General features: G+C 35.5%; 3 protein-coding genes across 3 annotated transcripts in view; 2 read left to right on the top strand and 1 right to left on the bottom strand.

Annotated features, from left to right (window-relative positions):
- Positions 1-376: 376 nt before the first annotated feature.
- On the top strand, positions 377-6,723 carry LOC128217128 (uncharacterized). The gene is made up of 6 exons (XM_052924030.1): positions 377-402; positions 4,409-4,549; positions 4,758-5,050; positions 5,254-5,361; positions 5,529-6,087; positions 6,700-6,723. The coding sequence occupies exons 1-5, from the start codon at positions 393-395 to the stop codon at positions 6,042-6,044; spliced, it is 1,068 nt and encodes a 355-aa protein (XP_052779990.1). The 5' UTR covers positions 377-392; the 3' UTR covers positions 6,045-6,087; positions 6,700-6,723.
- On the top strand, positions 6,585-13,079 carry LOC128217127 (protein SAND-like). Its single transcript, XM_052924029.1, has 7 exons — positions 6,585-7,040; positions 9,555-9,703; positions 10,005-10,446; positions 10,641-10,816; positions 11,111-11,231; positions 11,493-11,774; positions 12,487-13,079. The coding sequence occupies exons 1-7, from the start codon at positions 6,729-6,731 to the stop codon at positions 12,625-12,627; spliced, it is 1,623 nt and encodes a 540-aa protein (XP_052779989.1). The 5' UTR covers positions 6,585-6,728; the 3' UTR covers positions 12,628-13,079.
- Positions 13,080-13,909: 830 nt separating this feature from the next.
- LOC128217126 (A disintegrin and metalloproteinase with thrombospondin motifs 9-like) overlaps positions 13,910-22,888 on the bottom strand; it is a 91,315-nt gene continuing 82,336 nt past the window's right edge. Inside the window, exons 29-39 of the mRNA XM_052924028.1 lie at positions 20,694-20,858; positions 20,262-20,435; positions 19,868-20,038; positions 19,448-19,639; positions 18,991-19,126; positions 18,715-18,806; positions 18,181-18,275; positions 17,748-17,887; positions 17,411-17,607; positions 16,891-17,060; positions 13,910-16,691 (exon numbers count right to left, since the gene is read on the bottom strand). Of these exons, the coding sequence (XP_052779988.1) occupies positions 16,974-17,060; positions 17,411-17,607; positions 17,748-17,887; positions 18,181-18,275; positions 18,715-18,806; positions 18,991-19,126; positions 19,448-19,639; positions 19,868-20,038; positions 20,262-20,435; positions 20,694-20,858 (1,449 nt within the window). The 3' untranslated portion in view covers positions 13,910-16,691; positions 16,891-16,973. The remainder of the gene's footprint in view (positions 16,692-16,890; positions 17,061-17,410; positions 17,608-17,747; positions 17,888-18,180; positions 18,276-18,714; positions 18,807-18,990; positions 19,127-19,447; positions 19,640-19,867; positions 20,039-20,261; positions 20,436-20,693; positions 20,859-22,888) is intronic.

Here is a 22,888-nt window from a genome sequence, read left to right as displayed (position 1 = left end):
TTGATGAAATTCACATTTCATACATACCATTTACAAGAGAGTATATACACACACGTAAATTATATGCGAGTATAGTTAAATTGCAACTAAAATTAATATTATTGTTATAGTTTGTGATGTGTACTATATCCCCCCCCCCCCAGTTTCTTTTCAAAAATATATATATATGTCAAGTGTCCATGACGACACATTTTTACGTTTGAAAAAGGTAAAACTATTGATACTCTGCTTCAGACTAAATAAAAACTGAAATATTTGTTTTCCGTTTAATGAGCCATGTGAGTTGTTTTGTAAAGAACACTTAACAATTCGACTTATTGACATGCAATGGCTTATTCAACTGTAAACTATACATTACATATCATGACCTGCCTTGTTGGATTGCCAATGTTATGAGGCTACGTACGTATACCTGTCTTTTTCTTCTTTTTTTACTTTTGATATTATGTCTAATGAACAAACTATAGCTTATATAATGATTGAAATCAGTTTTAAACCAATGGGATGGCTGTTCGAAATATTTGTCTTTCTTATTCCACACTGATCGACGTTTAATATGCCGTACTTACTGGTTGAAACGCCTAATAGTGTGTCTGAGCATATATTTTTTTTACCTAAGCTTCATACAAACCATTACAGTACTGATAGATGTTTACAAGCTGGTATTATCGTGAATAAATTGGTTTAGTTTAAACATATTTTATTGCATGACGATACATTTACACATTATATGATGATGATAACAACAAAGAAACAGAAACAGTGCAATGTAACAAAGCTTACGTTCATATAAAAAGGACATGCAAAGGAATTGGGCCACGAGTTTTACCAACATCAGTTACGGCCCTTTCCCAAAATGTCACATGAAAAGCAAAAATGATTACGTTGTCACATAAACTATGCAACCAAATGTAATATTTCATGCATTTATGTAATGTTCATATACATAGGAATAAGAATAATGTGTCAAATAACTACGATACAAAAGATTTCTAATTAATAAATCGTATAATGCAATAAATAATAACAGATAAAGTAGAAGTTTAGCTAAGTGAAAGAAATAAGATTGAAGAGAGAGAGAGAGCTAGAGATAGTGGTGCACTTCCGTAAATATTACAACATTATCATCATTAGAGAGGTTAGAAGATCCGTAAAGTAGTTTGTTAGTGCTCAGAGGATGAAATTGTTTTGTGCTACGAAAAAGTCTCTGCCTTTCGACTATAAATAGTGAGCAGTATAAGAAGTAATGTTCAGCATTTTCTTCAGTATTACAGTGACCACATAACGGAGAGTCTCTAATGTGATTATTAAACAAGTCTGATTTGAGATCACTGCAGTTATTTCTTATGCGTGCATGATAAACCGACCAGCGGCGTTCTCCACAGACAAATAACGATGGAACATAAGGCCCTTTAAACCTTTGTTGTAAATTGCGCTTGAAAGACGAGAGTGAAGGCGAGTGTCTTGTGTCTACATCGAGTTTATTCCACAATGAAATGGCAGAAGGAATTGTTGAACGACTGTAGATTTCTAATCTCCTATTAAGTGTTACTAAATGTTCACTGTTTCGTAGATTATAAGGGTTAGAGTCATTTACTGTCACTGGGAAGAGCTGCGATAGATAAGATGGTAGTTCTCCACTTTTATATTTATAGACTAGGATGAGTATTTGCATTGTTCTTCTATCCGATAAGGAAATCCAACCAATTTCTTTAATCAAGTTTGCAATTGACACAGACCATGTAAGACCTGTAACAATTCTAGCTACCTCATATTGAAGTTTCTCGAGTGTTTCTTTTTTATATTCAGTACAATTATCCCATACTACTGAAGCATATTCAAGGATTGGTCTTAAGTAGGAAAGATAAATTTGATTGAGTGATTTTCGACGAAGTTTAAATTTGAGAGCTTGCATTGAACCAAGAACCTTTTTTTGCAGAAGCAATTATGTTTTCAATATGTTGATGCCAGGTTCCGTCAGAACTTAGAGTGACCCCTAAGTGTTTGTGTGTGTCGTAATAAGTGAGTGTTGTTGAATTAAATACAATATGTGGGCGCGGTTAATTTGACAGTGCGCAAAACATTGCTTGAGTTTTTGATAGGTTGAATTGAACAAGCCATTGTTTTGACCAGTCAGAAATGGTTTGCATGTCAGCATTTATAGTATTCTCCATATATTCTGTGCTAGCTGACGAGACAGCAAGGGAACTATCATCTGCAAAAAGTCTAGTTGTACTTTGTAGTGCGTCCGCTATGTCATTAACGTATATGAGAAAGAGCAGAGGGCCCAATACTGAGCCCTGTGGTACACCTGCTATAATGGGTTTGAACTGGGAAAAGGATGTGCCAATGAACACTCGTTGACTTCGATTTTGTAAGTAATGGGATCAGTTCATTACATTACCGGTAATTCCATACTCTTTAAGTTTGAAAATTAGTCCGCGGTGCCTAATTCTATCAAATGTTTTGGATATGTCACAGAAAACTAAGGTAGTTGCTAGTTTATCATCGAATGACTTGCTTATTTGATTGTAGATATAATGGCCAGGTATAAATCCTGACTGATTTTTGAAAATAAGATTGTTATGATGCATATAGTTGTATGCGTGTTTGAAAACGATACGTTCCAATATCTTTCCTATGCAACTAATCAGAGATATAGGTCTATAATTGGATAAACAGGTACTATCGCCTTTTTTGAATAGAGGCATAACGTTTGCGAGTTTCCATTTTGTGGTGTAAAGCTTTGCGTGCAGATGACAACGCTCGTCCGTTAGTCAAGAGCACAATCAATGATATGTAAAAAAATAAGTAAAAACAACCAAAAAACAACAACAATACAATCTAAAAGGGGCTTAAGAAAAATTCAACCAAAAGGTTATTTCAGTGGCATTTAAGCCAAGAAGGAAACATGCAGTGCGTAAAAACTATATTTTCTAACACGTACACATTTAAGCGGCAGGGGCGAGAACATGTTCGGTTAAAAGGGGCGTGCCTAGCTGGGCTAGGCTTGACATTTATTTCAATAAAACCCTCAAATAAACAATAACATATACATATTATATGCCAGTACTTGATTTGTTAAGAAATCGAGTTCGCGTACGCAAATCTAACGATATTTCGATATGAAGCAAGTTTTGGTAGTTCATCGACGTTATTTTTCTTGCCATCAATTGCTGCGTATAATCACGCACCCACTGAAGATATTTGGTACTCATTAGTCGGCGCCCTTAAATATTTCAACTTAGGGACTAGTTCATAAATTGCAGAACAATGCTTTCAATTGTTTCCACGTTGCATGATAAAATTTGAAGTTTAGTATATTTTATAAAACTTTACACTTTAATTGATAATGAAACCTTAAATTATAATAGCCCTGCTTATCATTTTGAAACTTTTGATTTTAAATACCAACTCAATCATAACAACTCGCCATCTCCGAGATAGATAAAGGCCGAGGTGTTCCGATTGATATCAACTTCCGCCCAAATAGACGAAGGTTACACGGTACTATTACAATATCCTTTATGTTTGTAAACCTCCTACGCAGTAATCTCCCTTGGTGACAGCAAAAATGCCGAGTTTTGAAAAATTAACCTTGAGCTTAATTGTTTGTTTTGAAAATGTCATTCGAAAGAATGAACTCCAGATAATTCCCTCTTGATGTATAGTATTTTTTATCCCCGTTCTATATACTCATATGAGTGAAATGTGTTACAAAAACTTATACAAAATATAGAGCAAGGAATTCACATAACATGCCGGTACAAATAAAAGGTGAATTTCATGCTATTGAAATCTATGTTTTAGACCATTGACTCTATTTCTTCCGAAGAATCGTATGTATATTTTTGTTATAATTTAGTTTTAACCGGAGGATTAGCTTGGGAAAAAACAACAGAATATCAATAATTCCGGGCTTAAACTATTGCAACAATATTATTAACCATAATGTCCTTCGAGCATATGTACACCCAACATAAAAAATGTTATCATTGAAATAATAACCATTTTTGGTTATCTGCATGAACGTTTTTCTTCTGATTTCATTGCGCCGACTTGATGCTATACATCAACTTTTTTCTTGTGTTTCCGGTGATCGCATGACGAATTCTGTTTAAATTATTTAGAAACCTTTGGAGTTTAAGTTCGTGTCACTGCTAATAGGAATGCCGCCTGGATTCTAACATAATAATGGCAAAAGCTTATGACGAAAATGACAGGCAAAATTCTAATTAAACATCAATTGGTTTTATTAGCGAGTTATTAGACGTTTCGCTTAAGCACATTGGCTAGTACAGAGACTTTGTGTCAACACTAAGAACGTTATATTTCATGTTTGCATTACTAAACAATAAAGTCGGCAGTCGGTTTATAATGTGTTATACGAGTACTTTACCGGGCGCAGAAGGACGGCGGCTGCTGAGCTGTGTGCGGGTGGCGATGGTAGTTTGGATGTCAGGGACAGTCCTATGTGTGTACCTGCTGCAGTCTGACCACCAAGCTGACCTCCCTCCGCCAATCCACACACACACCATGAACATACCACGTAAGTACTAAACTGGTGAACGCGATAAGTTCTCAGCTTTGAATGTAAAATGATTTCTGACTGCATTCGGAAGCATTCACCAAATGGTTAACAACCTTATGCTGCCGAGTCAACACAGCTCACTAGCTTCACCACAGTTAAAGTGATTTGCTACTTTTTCGCAATGGTAACGTTACACCAGTATCCATTAAAAAGCTTCTTATTTCAGTGAATTGTTCGTCAGGAGTACGGTTTACTGGGACATTTAAAGAGAATCTGCAAAAACTTGAAAAGATCACAATTCCGTCATCTGAACCATGGCTGGAACGTCTTGGCTTCAACACGAGAATGACATCGCGTGTTAGGTCGTCGTTTCCGGTTCTAGTAACGGCTGCGAGCTCGTCCCACTTCCTGATCTCGCAGGGTCTCGTGAGAAGTGTCCAGGAAAAAGTGCTCACTAAGTATCCGGCTGTGCAGCTCTTCTACTTTGACCTTGGCCTCAGACCGGAGGAAAAGAACTTGGTAGGGGAACTTGAACATACATTATCAAAAACGGTTCCATTAAATGACAGTCTTAGGTTCAATTCATGCTATACATAATATTAGTTTTATTTATGTCAAAGCATCTGCAACAGGCATGTCAATAATGGTCACCAATAAAGATCTATAACATAGTTACAAGGATTCTTCTTTACACCATAAACTGTAACCTGTCATTCTTTTAGCTAAGACGCAACTGCAAAGAGTGCATTATGCGGTCGTTTCCATTCAACAAGGTTCCAAAACACGTCGCCAACTTATACAGCTATGCATTTAAACCAATTATAGTCAACGTAAGTATCATTGGCTCTGTATATGGTTTTAGATGAATAAGCATATAGTGTGAACTATGTCTACGAGTACATTGTACATGCATAGTATCTTTAATAACCGTTCCATGATTCAGATGTTGGACGTAGAGAATTGCAGTTTTTGTTTTGAGTTCTACATGTAATTGTAGCTGATGTATAAGGAGCACGGGCACGTGTGGTGGCTGGATGCGTCAGTTCGACTGGTAACGGACGAGCTGCTGATGCCGCTCAGATACCTCCGGGAGACCGGCATCCTCTTCTTCACGTACGGCTCCAGTCTGAACGTGGCCCTACACACACACGGTGACATGTTCCGTTACTTCTCCGAAGACCCGTGCAATTATAAATCCTATGGTGAGGTGGAGGCGGGGAGCATTATGTTCAGGAGGAGTCATGTGACGGACGTCGTGCTTCGGCTTTGGGCAGCGTGCGCCCTGGAGGAAGGATGTGTAGCACCGAAGGATACCACCCGCTACTGTGACGCCGACATATCAGAGAGAGTCATGTCCGATAGACTTAGCGGTGCATGCCATAGATACGACCAGTCGGCCCTCGGTATTATTTTACGGCGACTGTACCACAAACAAAACGACTATCCGCTCGTCGAGACGCCATTTAAACTGACCACGATACAACGCGACCGAGGCATACCTTACTTTGTCTAGCGAGTACAATGAAAGCGTTGATTATGGCGTTATTAGATAAAGTGTACAGTTGACAGATTATATATTCTAGACGAGTCTAATAAGTCGTTTTTTTCAAAACCGAGATTCATAAATCATGACCCTCGGATGTAACTTTCCAAATCATGAGTTTTATATGATATATAATTACATTTTTGCAAAAGTTCATTCACTAAGTTCACTACGTAACTTATGCTCATATTGGAAAGAAGCTTCTTTACAAAAAAATCTATCATAGCGAAAATGTTAAAAAGTTCAGTTATATAGCAGTTTACATTATGGACCATGATATGCCGAGAAGCCGGTATTTGTAAACAAGTACAAGTGTATGAATATATACTAAAAAAAACCAGAAAACAAGATTTCATGTACGAAAATGGCCATGTAGTTCTAAAAGAAACACCATTAGTCTGACTTATTACTGTTTCCGGACGGTATATGCGGCGACAACGTGACAACAACCCCCAACCTACCGCCCCAAAAAGCCATATAATGAACTTTAACTTTATGAAGTTAATGATTTTTTAAAAAAAGTAATAGTACTACATCAAAGATTAAAAAACGTCTATTATGGATATCATGTGATTTGCGCTAGAATAGTGATTTATTTATTTCCTATATATTTTCTTTCGGTTAGATTTCCGTGAAGTTTAAAAGCAATCCATCATGGCCGCCAAGGAGGCGGAACAAACGGAAATTGAAGTAGAAAATGAAGAATTACAAGAAGATATCGCTCCTGGGGATTGTGGAAGCGCAATGCTTATTGCCTCAGATTCATTTGATAGCCTCGTAGGCAATGACTATGAAACCGAACTCGCTATAAAGAAGAAAAAGAGTCACATTAATGAAATCGTTCGCCAAGGTTCTTTTGAGCAAGAAGATTCTTGTGGTGAACAAGCTGATGTCAACCACATCGGACCTTATGGTGACGCAACAACTCCGTCCGCGAGCGAAGAATCAAGTGGTGAACAGAGTGATGTAAGTTGAATGACTGTTGATGCTGTTATTATGAAGCTTTGGAGGAAGTTGTTCCTGTCACGGTTACCTACAATAATGAGCGATCAGGGATACTTTTTTTATTATTTTGACATTTCTTATGTATCCCTGTAACGCTACAACTCTCTACCATTTAACAACGGGCGAAATGATATACTGAAATAATATGCATTGATGTTGAAAAATAATGACAAAGTTGTTCAATTTTTATCCGACAGTGATCTGAACTGGATTAAATTTGTCATTAGAGTTGTTATTTTCACATTAATATATTATGGGTCACAAATACCGTTATACATGTACACAACCAGTCAGATTTGTCCCAGATTTACCGATATCGGGATACTTGATAAACAATCGACACTTGTAAGTGTTTTATGATAACTTGACATGTTTTTTGGGCATACTGACATAACTTAATATGTGTTTAATAGTAGGCAATAATATTTTCGTAGAAATTTGAATTTATAACGGAGATAATTTCAAAATTGTGGCTGCGAGGATTCTCTGCGCAAGGACTGCTTGCTACTTTTTGCTGGGATGGTGGACGTCACGAGTCTGCCATATTAAAAAAAATCATCAAAAGACTCGTTGACGGCCATTTAGGTGGACTACTACGGTGTTCTAAGTCCAATGTCTCGTGAGGAGACCACTTGGGAGAAGTTGTCGCTTAAAATTTACAGACTTCATCCATTTATAACATCAAAGCAATGTTTACTTGGCTGCCAATTATTAGCAAATTGTAGTAAATCTGTCAATCAGCGAGTACAGTATTTCACATCTTTTCCAGCTGTCAAAACATAGCAATTAGCCATTAAAATCAGAAATCTCCTAATCTGATAATTAGGTGTATCAACCAATTTTTGGAACCATCGCCAGAAGGTGGAGAACGTACAAAGAGATGACACTGGTCAAATGATAAAAGTTTGTTAAAATGGAATAGAAAAAACGGAGGAATCATAAAAAATGTTGTCAGGCATTAATAAACTGGAAAATCAATTGATACTTGCATTGTACAAAGAAGGCATTCAATTTTAAGCATTGTTTCCTTTGAATCAGACGGTCATTGGCTTCGGCAAGGTGGCGCTAAGAATATTAAATACATGATTTATTGTCAAATGTTTGATATTTTTTTTGTGAAATGTACATGATGAAAATTTGTTTTGTAACCACAAAACTATTTTTTGCTGTATGTAGCATTTACTTACAGTCTTTTCCTCATTTGTACCAATATAGAAGATTCTGAGAATTTTCAGGGATTACTTCTCAATCTCCTATTATGTATAAGAGAGTTTTTCATCAAGGACAGTGATTTTAAATGTCATTTGGTTTTCAAATGTCAGCATATTAAAAATTATTTAACCAAAGACAAGTAAATAACAGCAAAGCATGTGACATTTGTACCCTATCCTGCTCATACCGAAATAAGATACGCCTCCTGCACTTATATGTTTTTAACTGTTCATTTATAAGGCCATTCTGATTGTTTCATATGTTCAACTGTCTTTGTTTTTGTTTTCATTTAAGGTGCTTTTTGAAGACAAAATATGTTACATTGCAAATAGGATACTCTAGACAAGTACACTTTTGCTAAGCCAAAAACATTTCTAATGAACATTCCTTCTAGTAAAAGCAATCAAAGTAAATGTGAATATACATTGAGGTTTTGGGGTATGGCACAATTATGATAAGTATCACTTCTCCCCACTTTTTCCTCATTTGACTGGACAATTTCAACCTAGTGAGAGCACAGCTGCTATTGACACTACGCTATTTTAGTCGTTTTTAACGTCGGGAAAATGTACCTATTTTAACTGCCAAGACGTATTTTTTACTTGACATGGTTTGGGTTTTTTCCTGCATTTTCTTGAAAAAATAAAACCAACAGATATTTTCCCAGGCTTTAAATGAAGTGCTAACCAGGAGGATATGCAGTCTACTTTCGGTTTCATCAAAACAGGAAATAAACAACTATGCAGGCACCTTGACGACACACGTACCAATTAACGGATTAGTGTCAACATGTCCTGTGTTTTATGACCAGTGTCCCGGACAGGCCAAATAGCTGACTTACATTGGTAAAATTAAGATAATTGATTCCGAGATTTTTTTTATGACTTTCCGGGACAAACATGCACCCTCCGTGACATGCGAGATACGATTTCTGGGATAATCCCGGACGTCCGGGACGTTATCACATGTGTGTCTAAGGGCACATGATTGAGATTTCATTCCTGAGCGCATTATTAGTTTTATAGGTGGTGAAAGACAACATTAGGTTGAGCTACTTGTAATTATCTGACAAAACACAATCATGTGACAATTAAAAGGCATGCAAATGACATAGATATATAGCAGCTGTACAGAGCTACTGAGATTTACAGTAAATTTATATACAAGTTTAATTCACAATCATGTTAAAGACTGTTCATGTGTACTTGTTGGAACTTACAACAGGTATGGTTTTAAGAAAAAAAACTTGATTGAATTTTTCAGCCTTCAATGACAAAAGAGCTCTCAGCTGTGTTAGATGAAATCAGCAAGTCTCCAGATCATGATGACGACGATGTGAAGACTCCGGAGTGGAAAGCTCAATCAAAACATGTCTTTATTTTAAGTGATTCTGGCAAACCTGTTTATTCCAGGTACTTCCATTTTAACCTTAGAGTCTTAATATCAATAAATTTACATCGTGTGAAATTATTGCATTATTCCTTAATGTGAATGTGCTTTCCAATTGAGTCCTTGGTTGTATCAATTTTTACGACGTCTTACATAAATATGATGTTGATGTTAATAACAGCTTTCACAACTAATTTTGGAGGGGAAAAATGCTCCTTGATCAAAGTAGTGTCAGTCTAATTTTTACTAAAATAAAGTATGAAAATATTTAGTTCATTTAATGGGATATTACGTAATAAAGTGACTGTTGTCCCTGCATTTCAGGTACGGAAATGAAGACAAACTTGTGACAGTGTTCGGTGTTATGCAGGCATTAGTTTCCTTTGTACAAGACTCAGCTCATGATTCAATTCGCTCCCTAGTTGCAGGGGAGCACCGTATAATTTTCTTACATCATGAAAATATCATTCTAGTTTGTGTAACACGTGGTAGTGAATCTGACAGACTGATAAGGATACAGCTCAATTACTTGTATAATCAAATACTTAGTGTTTTAACTCTTAGTACATTGAAAAAAATATTCAAACAGAGAAGAAACTATGATTTACGACGACAGTTGAGTGGATCAGAGAAGTTTTTGGATAGCTTATTGACTATGATGGAGCGTGAGCCAGGGCTGTTGTTGAGTGCAGTGCGCTGTTTGCCGTTGGAGTGTCAGACCAGAGACATGATTGCTCAGAGCATTGTGCAGCATGCTAAGGTCAAGGTAAGGAGGTTTTCTTCTTCTTAAAATACTAGTTATATCTGTGGAAAGTCCCCAGATATTGTACATTGATAGTTTCAAATGTATTCAAAACAGTTTGCACTTCGGTTTGAAAATTTTAAATAAATGTGTTTAAATGGTCTATGTTTAAAGAATCCTATTCAAACAATCCAATCTGTGCATTACTTGCATTTCAGGACCTGGTGTTTGCACTGATCATTGCCAACAGCCAGCTGGTGACTCTCGTCCGTATGAAGAAGTATTTCCTCCATCCGATGGACCTGCACATCATCATCAACCTCATCAATGCTGCTGAGTCTTTTAAGGCTGCTGAATCATGGACACCCATATGTCTTCCCAAGTTTGACTCCTCGTAAGTCCAGTGTTGTGTCTTGCCTAGGAACAAATAGTATTAAGTTTTATCAGATGCCATATTTGATTAATCTTGAAGAGAATAAATTATGAATATTATTTTTCAAGCTTAAATTTACACATTTATTTCTACTATAGGCTTTCTTAAAGGATGAAAGACATTTAATATCAGATATATATATTGTGGATTAATTTTTGTATATTTAACAATTATAGTGCAAAGAAAGACACCATAAGCTATTGCATATATTATTAATAAATACAAATGAAGATACATGCTGTTTGTATATTTCAGTGGGTTCCTTCAGGCTCACATCTCGTACCTGGACGAGGCATGTCAGACCTGTCTGCTTCTGCTCACTGTCGACAGAGACTCATTTTTCACGCTCTCAGGGTGTAAAACCAAAATTACAGAAGTAAGTTTGTGTTTTCATTGTGTTGTAGATCTACTGATAAACAGCATTATTTAAAGCATTGACAATTCAGCCATGATTATATAAGCACTGTTGGATGGAGCTACATTATAAATATACTACTAAGGTGTACAATAGTGTGTTGTTTCATCAAGTGTATATTTCCTGCAGTATGACATTCCATAAACCTGATTGTATTAAGTACATGAACATTGGAATAATGTCTTTATACCTTCTACTACCGGTATCCTAATCTGATTCCAGAGGCTGATAAAGTATAACGGTCTGAAAGCAATAAGTGATTCACTGAGAAAGGACAGTTATAATATAAGCAAGTGTGGGATATCGGACCTGCGTCATTTCCTCTACAAGAACAAGAGCACCGCCCAATACACGAGCCCGGAGCTGGAGGCGCCCTACCTGAGTCCCGGGGAGCAGGAGCGCCTGTTTGGGCTCTACCACTACCTGCATAACCGGATACACTCATCTGCTAGGCCACTCAAGATCCTATATCATGTGGGACAGTATGAGGCCTTGCTTGGATGGGTAGGTCAAGCTTGGTTCCATCTCAATGTAAATGTAGGGCTTAGTTCCATCTCAATGTACATGTAGGACTTGGTTGCATCTTAATGTACATGTAGGGCTTGGTTCCATCTCAATGTACATGTAGGGCTTGGTTCCATCTCAATGTACATGTAGGGCTTAGTTCCATCTCAATGTACATGTAAGACTTGGTTGCATCTTAATGTACATGTAGGGCTTTTTTTCATCTCAATGTACATGTAGGGCTTGGTTCCATCTCAATGTACATGTAGGGCTATATCTAATTTGATATTTTTTAATTGCCTGCTCAAGATTAAGGGCTTTTTTAATAAAAAAAGTAAAACAAAAGTTTATTATTAAATTTTGATTAAGCAAAGACATTTCAGATAATATCTGATAAGATTGATATTATTATTGTCATTTCCTATTTCAGATAGGAATATACTTAAATATTGTAAGCTGGTAGCACGCAATCATTTTTCAATAAGATAGCTGTTGAATGCCTTCTAGGATGGTTAATTAACTACCATTTTGCAAAGACAAATAAAAATAACGGGTCATTTACCAACATAAAGCAAGTGGTATGCCTTGATGAGTACAGAACTGGCATAGTTGACTATTGTCATTTAAGCCAGTTATAACATATTGCATGATAAACTTAGTATTGCATTATTTTCAATCTAATATCTTAATAGCAATATCTTGCTGTTTCTAGGTAACACAGGGTTTTGAGTTGTATGCCGTGTTCAGCCCTCTTGTGACCAAGTCCCTGGCCATCAACGCCGTCAACAAACTGATGGCCTGGATACGGAAAGAAGCTAGTCGGCTCTTCATCCTAGAATCAGTCACCTTCTGATTGCTCCGAAATATTGGCATGAAGATGCTTGAGGGGTGTATTTGGCCTCAGTGTAAACAAGAAACATGAATGCTAGAAAGTGACAAGATTACACTAAGGCACACTATGTTACACTAGGGTGTTTAAGTAGTTTCATGTATGTGCTTCACAATAGTAGGTGTAAATTCAAGTCATAACAATGCAATTTCTGTGATACAAGTAGTTCAGTTGATGCTTATACTCAAAAAGTTGTTTAAAGTGTTGTCTGCCTGTTTTAATACCATAGGTTACATGTATAAGAAAACTCTAGATAAATAAAGTATTTTTTCTCGGATTAATGAAATCTTTTTAGTGCTATTTCTTTGTATAATAATTGCAGTAAATGTTTAAAATTATTGACCTCTAGCAATTATTTTAGACTATTTTAATGATTTATGTGTTAAATTGTTTTGTATATAAACTGTTACTGATCATTTTTCTTGATTTATTTATTTCCTACACATGTAATGTACATGTTAATTATTAATTGGTAATCATAGACAAAACTTCCATGTCAGTTTTTGACAAGAGACAATTGATGGAAACACAGATAGAGGCCAAATGTTTGCTGGGTTTAGGCTTTACAGTGACCATCTTTAATAATAATATATTAAATCTTTCCATGTGTCTTGAAGCTGTGATGAAGATTGATATAGTAATCATTGATCAAGGCAAATACTGTCATATCAGCTGGCATTAACCTAATGTCATAGACATAAATCTCAGACACTTCATCCTATGTTGGAAATTCAGTGACCAAGCTTCAAACTGAAAGTTGTAGCCAACATGAATATCAGACACAAATGTGTGATCTTGACATAGTGATAGAACAGTTGTGTCCTGTCTCTACATCAACAAGTTCTCAAGTTTCAGGAAGTGTTTCTTTACTGAATGACCTCAGAGTGGCACACTCTGTAGCAATATCTTGGGGACATAGCATCTTTTTTTTACAGATGGATTTGTCATAGCACTTGTGTTGTTAGCAGAGGATTGAGTCATGCCAAACTTGAACCTTTGGGCAAAATAATTAAAATATTACAAGGAAAATTGAACTGCATGTTACTGGTAACAAGGTCCATAACCCTGGTTATATCATCCTCAATTCATGGCCCTTGGGCAACAGAAAAAATCAGGTCTAAGACAACATCCACTTTTGGTGCTTGATCTCTTATATGTATTACCAGTTGGACCTTAGACAATTACTCCATACTTTCCCAAGATATGTCGGTAGAACTATACATTGTGTGAAGACAACAAAAAAGCGTTAGAAATAATATATTTTATTTAAATATTGTAACAATGCTAACATCGTCATACATATACATACAATAACATCTACACATCTATACAAATGGTTTACGTAAATCTAAAAACATCAGTTACACATTGTAACCATGGCAACAAAATAATTCCTGAACAAAATGATTCATGCAAAATAGGAAATACATGTATTTAGATGAATAGTAATAAATAACAAGATGGGTTATGGACAGATCAGATTTAAAGATAATATTTTCAATATTTATAAGTATCCAATCAGTAACTTATGGCAAAACACCATAAAAATAAATAGCACATAAAGTGATCCAGACACTGGCCTTATCCCTTGGTACCCCTATATATAAATACTGTATTTCTACTGCTATGAATGCATATGTGTAAGCTAAATTGAGAAGGAGAATGCGCCGAGACCGTTAAATATGTTCTCCTTCCAACAGTGAGACCTTGTATCTTTTGGGTAATATATATATAAACGTAGGTATCAGCTTTACCATGGCAAGCGGACCAAACTAGATCGTATCCTAGAGCAAGGCAATGAGTAACCAGCATAAAATGTCACTTTGTTGTAGGTTATGATTTATATGTATAAAATAACATGCTTACTCTGTAAACAAATACTTATAAACAAAAAGTCAAACAAAAAGTCATAAATCTGTCCTTAATATCAAAAGTAAATTCACGCTGTCCGAGGAAGATGAAAAATACTCCTAAACTCAAATGGCAGTTGTGGAGCATATAATACTTGGATTTCTCTAACCATCATATGCCATCATTCTTGTATGTTCTATGGATCTTCACATATTCTCATATTTTCGTCAACTTACAATTTTTCCGTTTCATTTACACATTTTAAATACTAAAAATGATTTCCTGATTGTTTCACCTATATCATTACAACTTTACAATTTCAGTAAAAAGTAAATTTATAGAAAACTGGAAAATGTCTGAAGTGTATTATGCATCATTTATGACTGGTTATTTATATTTGTAGAGAAAACTTATTTACATCTTGTTTCTACAAAGATTCATATGGTTATTTTTTCTTATGGATTTTTTTTTTTCAAATATACATGTATCATTAAATTCAACCATACTTTAATCTCTTTTTTAATGAAAATTTACACCACGTACAACATTAACAGTGAAACCTGATGACGAAATTGAAATGTAAGAATTTCATGTTGGAACATGAACATGGTGTATATTTCATGAGAAATCCATCACTCAGTTGATATACTAATATTTTTATGTGATATACTAATATTTTTATGCAAATTCAATCTCTCAGTTTAAATATAAATATTTTCATGAGAATTCAATATCTCCGTTGGCATACTAATATTTAAAAATACTTATAAGGGCATAACCTAATAATATAAAAATGGGTTTCTGCTTATAAACAGTTCTTAAAAAATATAAAAATGGTATATTATTCTCTAAATAAGTACATTGTAGATCGTTTTACTGGCCTTGATGTTTAATCTCATAATATATACATGTAAGTAAAACAGCAGCCCAGTAACTGGGACTAAAAACAATATGTAAGGAAACAAACCCCATCTCCCTGTATGCAGACCACAATGCACATGAATAACACTAATCTAAAGGTTTCAAACATGATTTGAAACCACTGTTTTTGAAATGAAATTTTGATTCTGAACAGATGAATTGTTCCTCACCAATTTAAGATAACTGAATTGTTTATTATTGGTAATGTAATCGTCAATTTCAAACTTCAATTTTTTTTCTTCTTTTTTTGGCAATCCATGTTTTGTGTCTTAGCATACATGTCTTAATGCACTGTCCAAAAAAATCAAATGAGAAATTTTGTGTCTTTTGCAATGCACTTACAGATTTGGTGCATGGTATATTTCAAACACAAACATCTTTAACAAAAACTACACATAAAACAATAAATAATAATGCATTAATTATTGCAAATAAAATTTTTGTACATATGGCAAAATTCGGTCTAATGGGGAAACATTTGTATATACATTGACATCCATGATACAATAACAGTGTAACAGTAGATATTTGTTTCAGAACACTTTCACATACAATTCATTATTATTTAATATGATAACACAGAGTTTTACACATTGACATCACTATCTTAAGAACAGAAAAAATATTACCATGTTTTAAATGATTAAAAATTTCAAAATTAGCAATATTCTCATTTAGATTTTTAGTGAAATGTCATTTTATTTTTTTCACCGAAATTTAATGACACACTACGCTACAAATTAACCTCCATGAATTATGATATCAATCTATCAAAACTACACCAAGATGGAAATGTACGATGTATCAAGATGGGAAAGTGGCACAGGTCATTAGGAAGAATATTGCACACAAGACGGGCCCGGACGGACAATACACAGAACAAGGTTACGTCAAAACATGCGCACAAAATAATGTAGACAATAAAAATGAGGTTTCCAAACAACTGAGTAGAAGTTCAGGCTAATGTGGGTTGTAGAATTATTAACTATTTACAGGATGATAAATGTACAATGAAAAGGATGATTATAATGATCAATTGTGGTATGTACAAAATCCACATAAAATTCGAAAAATTGTATCAAAACTGGTAAAACAAAAATGTTCCGAAATGCACAAAATCTGACAAAAAATTGCGAAATAAGTTAAATTTGAACCCTCTCTTTATTTTCCACACACACACACACACTCACACGAACATCCAGCGAAGCGAAATGCCATATTTACAATGTTTGCATGAGATCTTCCTACGAATAAACCTGAAATCACAAACATGATGTGTTAAAATCTCTTGGAAGTGTCAACAGTAGTAAAAAGGGCTCAAATTTACATAATTATAAATATTTGTAATATAGCTATACTGACAATTCAATTGAGTACCAGTAGACTCAAGTTAATATGAAAAACAACAACACATGATAATGAGGTTTCTAGGTAAGGTAAAAGCAAGCAACAAACCTTTAAAGATATATAATCTCATTCAGGCTGAAAGACGTAATTCTGTGGTAGTGGCTTAGTACTAGGCATGTTGCCAGGCTTGGCTAGGAAAGAACAGTGAGCTGGATTCCTTTCAGGGGAGAGCACCATCCACATAGGCCCCCACACCAGCCCTGCACTATCTCCCCTTCCTTCAATAAATCAAATATACACCACTTTGTTATTATATTAGGGAAATCATAAAACGTGCTGGAAGATACATGAATGGCAGATTTGTTTAAGATACAGGAATTGGATATTTTTAATTTTTGTTCTTTATTCACAACACCGCATTCAATGCTGTAGAACTATATATATATATAAAATGATACTTAAAAGTACATGCATTTATTCTAACAAATATAATTCTTATCTTTTCCAAGAAGTCCAAAACACATCACATATTGAATGTAATTGTCATGGAATAAAACATACACTTATTTCATCATTATGAAGTTTCATTGCAACAATTTCTCCTCTTATATGGTAACGTTTTACCCACCTGAAGACGCTGGATATGCTGTGTGGCGTTGTTGCCATTGGATCTCCAGGCGGTTTCCGTAGCAACGGCAAAGCCGGTCCCTGAGAGGTTGATCTGAAAGCGCCCCTGGGGACAGCCTGCGGAACTGTAGCAGTCTCCAGCTGACCCAAATGGAATGTTTTTGCCATTGATGGACGAGGAAAATGTCACGTCTGTAACTGAAAACAAGGCAAAACAAGTCATGAACCGGGCAAAACATAAAAACAGCCTGCACAATGTAAACAGGTGACCTTTTACAATGCAACAGAGATATTGTGAATGTTTGTATCTACATATTGATTGCAGTAGCTCACATTACCTTGTATTTTTAGAGCCTGCAGGTCAATTTTTACTCTGGAGTATGAGGTTTTGCCAGCATTCCTGTACGGTCTCTCGCGACATTCTGTACATGGTTCAAGTCGTGTTCCATTGTTTGGGCATGTGCGACGTCTCTTTAGCCTTAAGTAGAGAGAGAAATTTGGTTCATGAAACATGAACAAACATATCAACGATTAATAAACAGCAAAGAATGTAATTAATACCTTCAATTGTTGCCAGAATATAGTTTGGTTTATAAGCCGTTACATGAAATATTGAATTGAATGGATAATTAAAAAGAAACTGCCATACAGGTATAATTGTATGTGTACATGTAGTTACAATTAACAAATGTTTATGGTTTAATTTATTTTTCTATCAAATCAGGTGGAATGGTGCTAACATATTTATCAAATTGTGTAGGATAGAGCTACCTGAAGGGGTAGACCTCGGAGAAGTTTTCTGTCTCCCCAGCCGGCAAGGTGAGGTATTCCTCCGGCAGCTCGTGCCTCATGTTCTTACAGAAGACCTGGACAAAACATCAGAATTAAAACATCTTGTTTTCAAATAATTATCTAGAAATGCTTATCATGCTAGATACTAACAAGAGCACCGCCTATCAAAAGCCAACTTGTGTCTGTTTTGTTGTGCTTTATCAAAAAAGGGAAACTCGGAAATTATTTATTATTATTATTTAAGTTTTTGCCTTGCTTAACATGCCCATTGTCTCTAGCGACATGTGTAACAAGCTACACTGTTGTTGAGTTGTGATAATGTTTTGTCATGACAATACCTCAACGGATGATGAAACTAAGGTTATGACCGTATCTCAACTTTTTGCCTTGCCTTAGTGGACAAGTTAAAAGTAAAAAAAAATCCAATAGAAAAATTGAATTTTGCCATAAATTTTCTATTCCTTGTTACAAACACAAGACTTAAACATATCATCTAATAATATTTAAGCCTACCTCTAAAAGTCTTTCTTGCACATACAGCTTGTAGCTGCCATCTTGTCGTATGGAAGTCTGGTCTCGTAGCTGCTTGCAAGAATTGGCATAACCTGTAACATAACAGTTGTCTCCCTTAGACTATGAGCAAAATAATACCTCAAGCGCTTGTCAATATGAATTTTATATGACCGTTAATAACAAATATGTATAAGCACATATTGGATCTAATATTTTTATAATAAATTTGGTTTTCAGGGACAAAAAATGTTTTATTTTTTAACAATAATTGCTTACAAGGGCCTTTGTAGCAAGGTCTCCTGCCGTAAGGCCGGTGTTGCTTGGAACAAAATTTCTTCTTCTTGCGTTTTCCGGTCGGATCAACACACTGGACTTGACGTCGCTCATATCCGTGTCCACAACGCGCTGAACACTGGAATAAAGTAAATGGAGGTCAGGAATTAAGCAGTAGATACTACTTTACTTAAAGCAATAGTATGAGAACTTCATAACAATCGCTTGATAAGCATTAAATAAATGATGTTTACAAATAATGTTAACACAAGCACAGTAAGTCTGATTGTCTTCTATGCCTAAATATACAGGGGAGGTTTTCATCAATCATCCGAAGAATGATTTTGTCCCTAGGACAAGTTTTCAACAGTGCAGTACTGCTGTTACAAACACTCTCCCTCCTAGACCTTAGATGAAATGCCCCCCCACCCCCAAACCAGAACACCTAACTTTGACCTACCTCTCCCCAGGGTGCTGTGAGCCACCTGTAGCGTGCAGTGCAGGGCCCGTGGTCACATGTCTGGGACTCAGGGGGTTTATCAACGGCCTTGCACCCATATGGGATTTCGCCGGGGAGAATCCAGCCTTCCTTGGTAACTGAATGACATGCGGCTCTACGCGACTGCATGCCCGGGCCACAACTTGCAGAACACTGGGGGGGATACGACAGTAAAGTTATTTAAGCTTAGTTTAAAGACACAATTTTTAACACGTTATCTGCTTGTCAGGTATCTTCACAAGTGGGCTTATTCAAAGGAAATATTTAACTAGTTTGTCAAACAAACCCATGAAAAAGCAATATTTCAATAAGACTTCCAACAGATAAACAACTTCGAAAAACTGCATGGACAACACAACTGGTAATGGAGGTGCCTCTTACCTCCGTCCAAGGGCTTGTGTTCCACATAAATGGACATGGGAATTCGCTACATCTTCGCCGGTCCTTGGGTCGTTTCTCCGGCACACACCGGCTCACATTGACAGACTTGTCCTCCAGGTCAGAACAGTACACCTCCCGTGTCTTCATACCAAAACCACACTCACGGCTACACTGTAAGGCAACATGGTTCAGTTAAAAACAGTGTGTTATAATGTTACTGTGGGTTTTATTATACAATCTTAGTCATTTATTAACCTAAGTAACCATTAATATTATTTTCTGCATAATTCTGGCTATAAATTGGAATTTACTGTTGGTTTATTTGACTTTTCACTCGGCCAAGTTCATTATAGTTAAATTCAAGGAAACCAACATATTTTTAAGTACTACCTACATTTGACCATTTCTTGGTTTTCCACATGTAGTTGGAGCATGGGCGTTGGTTGCACTTTTTCTCGGATCGAGGCTTCTTGTCTTGTAGACATAGGCTGTCTGGCTTGATGTCACTACTTCCCATGCGACACACAACCTGGCGCTGCTGTACACCTGCACCACACGAGGTGGAACACTGCAGGACAACAAACACCAGAGGTCAAGGTTAGACAACAACTTCTTGATTACACATGATATTACAAACTGACAAATATATACTGCAAACGCAATGAGACATACAACAGGGGAAGTTACTTTTTTATTCTTATCAATGTTACCCTAAAGAATAAGACAATAAAATTTATTATTTCAACATCTTCAATTCATATTTCCCAGATCAATATAATTTTTAAGATTTATACAGTGCATGAGTAAAGAAAGCAATGTGGCCTACCTTCCCCCAGCGTGTATGGGCCCAGGAGGGGCAAGGATGTTGGGTACATCGTTTGGTGTTGCGGGGCTTCAGCTCCTTGCACTCGCCCGAGGGAAGAGGCACTCCAGATACAGACACGCAGATCACATCACGCTGGGAGGCGCCCGTGCCACACGTCACTGAACACTGCAAATATATGAGATATGGAATTCAATGCAAGTACACAGGCTACAAAAAAAGGCATCTGATGATAGTTAACACACTGTTATATCATTCTTAACTTTCTTCAAGTTTACTAAATCATTTTTACAGCTCAACAGAGACTGGAAATTGTTTGATATAAACATTCATAATGCTACTTGGCATGTCCACTGAAATAAACCTTGGTATTAGCCAGGAACTGTACTTTTAAAGTAATAAAACTCATTTTTCAATATTAACCCATTTTTTATATTTCGTTGAATTCTTTCTGTTAAACCTTAGGGCCAGTTCTCTGTAAACAATCGTCATCAAAGACAGTATCTGACGGCATCTGACGTAATTGCAAGAATTTATTGGTTCGCATTTAAGTACTCCTACACAGTGTTTTTATCCAAGCAGTGGAAAGTCCACACTTATCACTTCTCGTAAAAAACTGGTTCAGTTAGTACAAGATTTAATACATGTAAACAATACAACATGACGTCACAGACAGCAGCCAGCATGATAACAATTATTTTTTTGGTGAGAGACCAAAATTTGTGCTATAAAGTGATAAGAACTACTATTAACATTTGCATTAAATCTGTCTCTCTTCCAATTTACCAATTAACAATTTACACTTACGTAATGTTTTCATGAAAAGCAATAGAAGATAATAAAAGCAATTAAAAAATGGCACAGAACATTAATTAAACACGAGCACCTGCCAGTCAGTGCATTATTTCTTGGCAGAAAACATGCCATTTCATGATTTCATAAAACAAAAAGCAGTATCTTTCATAATATCGTTAGGCCTCATTTCGTTTTAAAAGGTCATGCCAAACTCTTTTGTAATTGAAAACATGTTTTTATGAAGAAAAAAAATCAGACAATGAACAGAAATGCCACAAAATATGAGTACAACCAGCAGGAGCACTATCATCATTTAATTAAAACATGTCTGACCTCAAATTCTCCACTAAACTTTGCATAAGGTTGATAACCAACATTTCTTTTTCAATTTATACCAAATACATTACAGTACTTAATGATTATTCAAACTCTAAATAACCCGTATTGCAAAAATAAGATTGAAATTTAATCATTACATACATATAGTATATTGTACAATAACAATTTTATATATTTTTAATTATTTTCTTCATTGTTTAAACATTCAAAACTAATTCATACATTAATAAAACATTGTATGTTAAAGAAGAGGAATGTTACAAAAACATTTTTAAATGCTATTGCAGTCCATTATATGACAAAAATACTTATTAAAAGTCAAATCTTAGTCTCAACTCATTTATACATGTAGTGCAAAGTATGATTCCAAATCTTGGATTTATTATATTAAACACTATTTTCTCATAGAATGTGGTGATAAAACCATTTTGCAAATATACCACATAAAATTAAGCATTTGTTAAAAACATTAATGTTCTTGATAACAGTACAATTTTTTGCTGAAGAGTATTTTTCTTTGGAATATTGACCACATTTAATCAACATATTATTTCAGAAAATGAGGTTTAAAAAAGGGTAAAACTAACATGATTTTGAATCACTTTTGATGATTTGACTTACTTTTGTGATATAAGGACCTGGGGCAGTATTCATAAAACATCTTAAGTCATTTCCTCTGCTAGCATATATATGGTATAATAACTTATGAATATCTGAAATACTTCATTTTCAATAATTTTGTCAAAAATGCATACTTAGGTACATTTATATCAAAACACCTATACACTTTTCTTCCGAAATGACTTATGAAGTCTTATGTATTCCGGCCCTGATGTTTCTATACAACATGAGCCCTCAGAGGTATGAGAAAAGAGGTGAGAACGCAGCCCGCAGCCCGTGTCTGTGGGGAGATGAGCTGGGGAGATGCACATTCCCAGACAGTGTAAATTATCTTCCCTCAAAATTACTACTATTTCTCCAGAAATGATTATCTTATAAAATAATCTCACAACCTATATACAAAAATTCAAACCATTATTCAAGCATTGCCCTTTACAATAAAT

This window comes from Mya arenaria, chromosome 14 (assembly GCF_026914265.1).
Source record: "Mya arenaria isolate MELC-2E11 chromosome 14, ASM2691426v1".
Lineage (NCBI taxonomy): Eukaryota > Metazoa > Mollusca > Bivalvia > Myida > Myidae > Mya > Mya arenaria.
The sequence above is the reverse complement of the archived record's forward strand: the minus strand, read 5'-3'. Positions and strand labels throughout refer to the sequence as shown.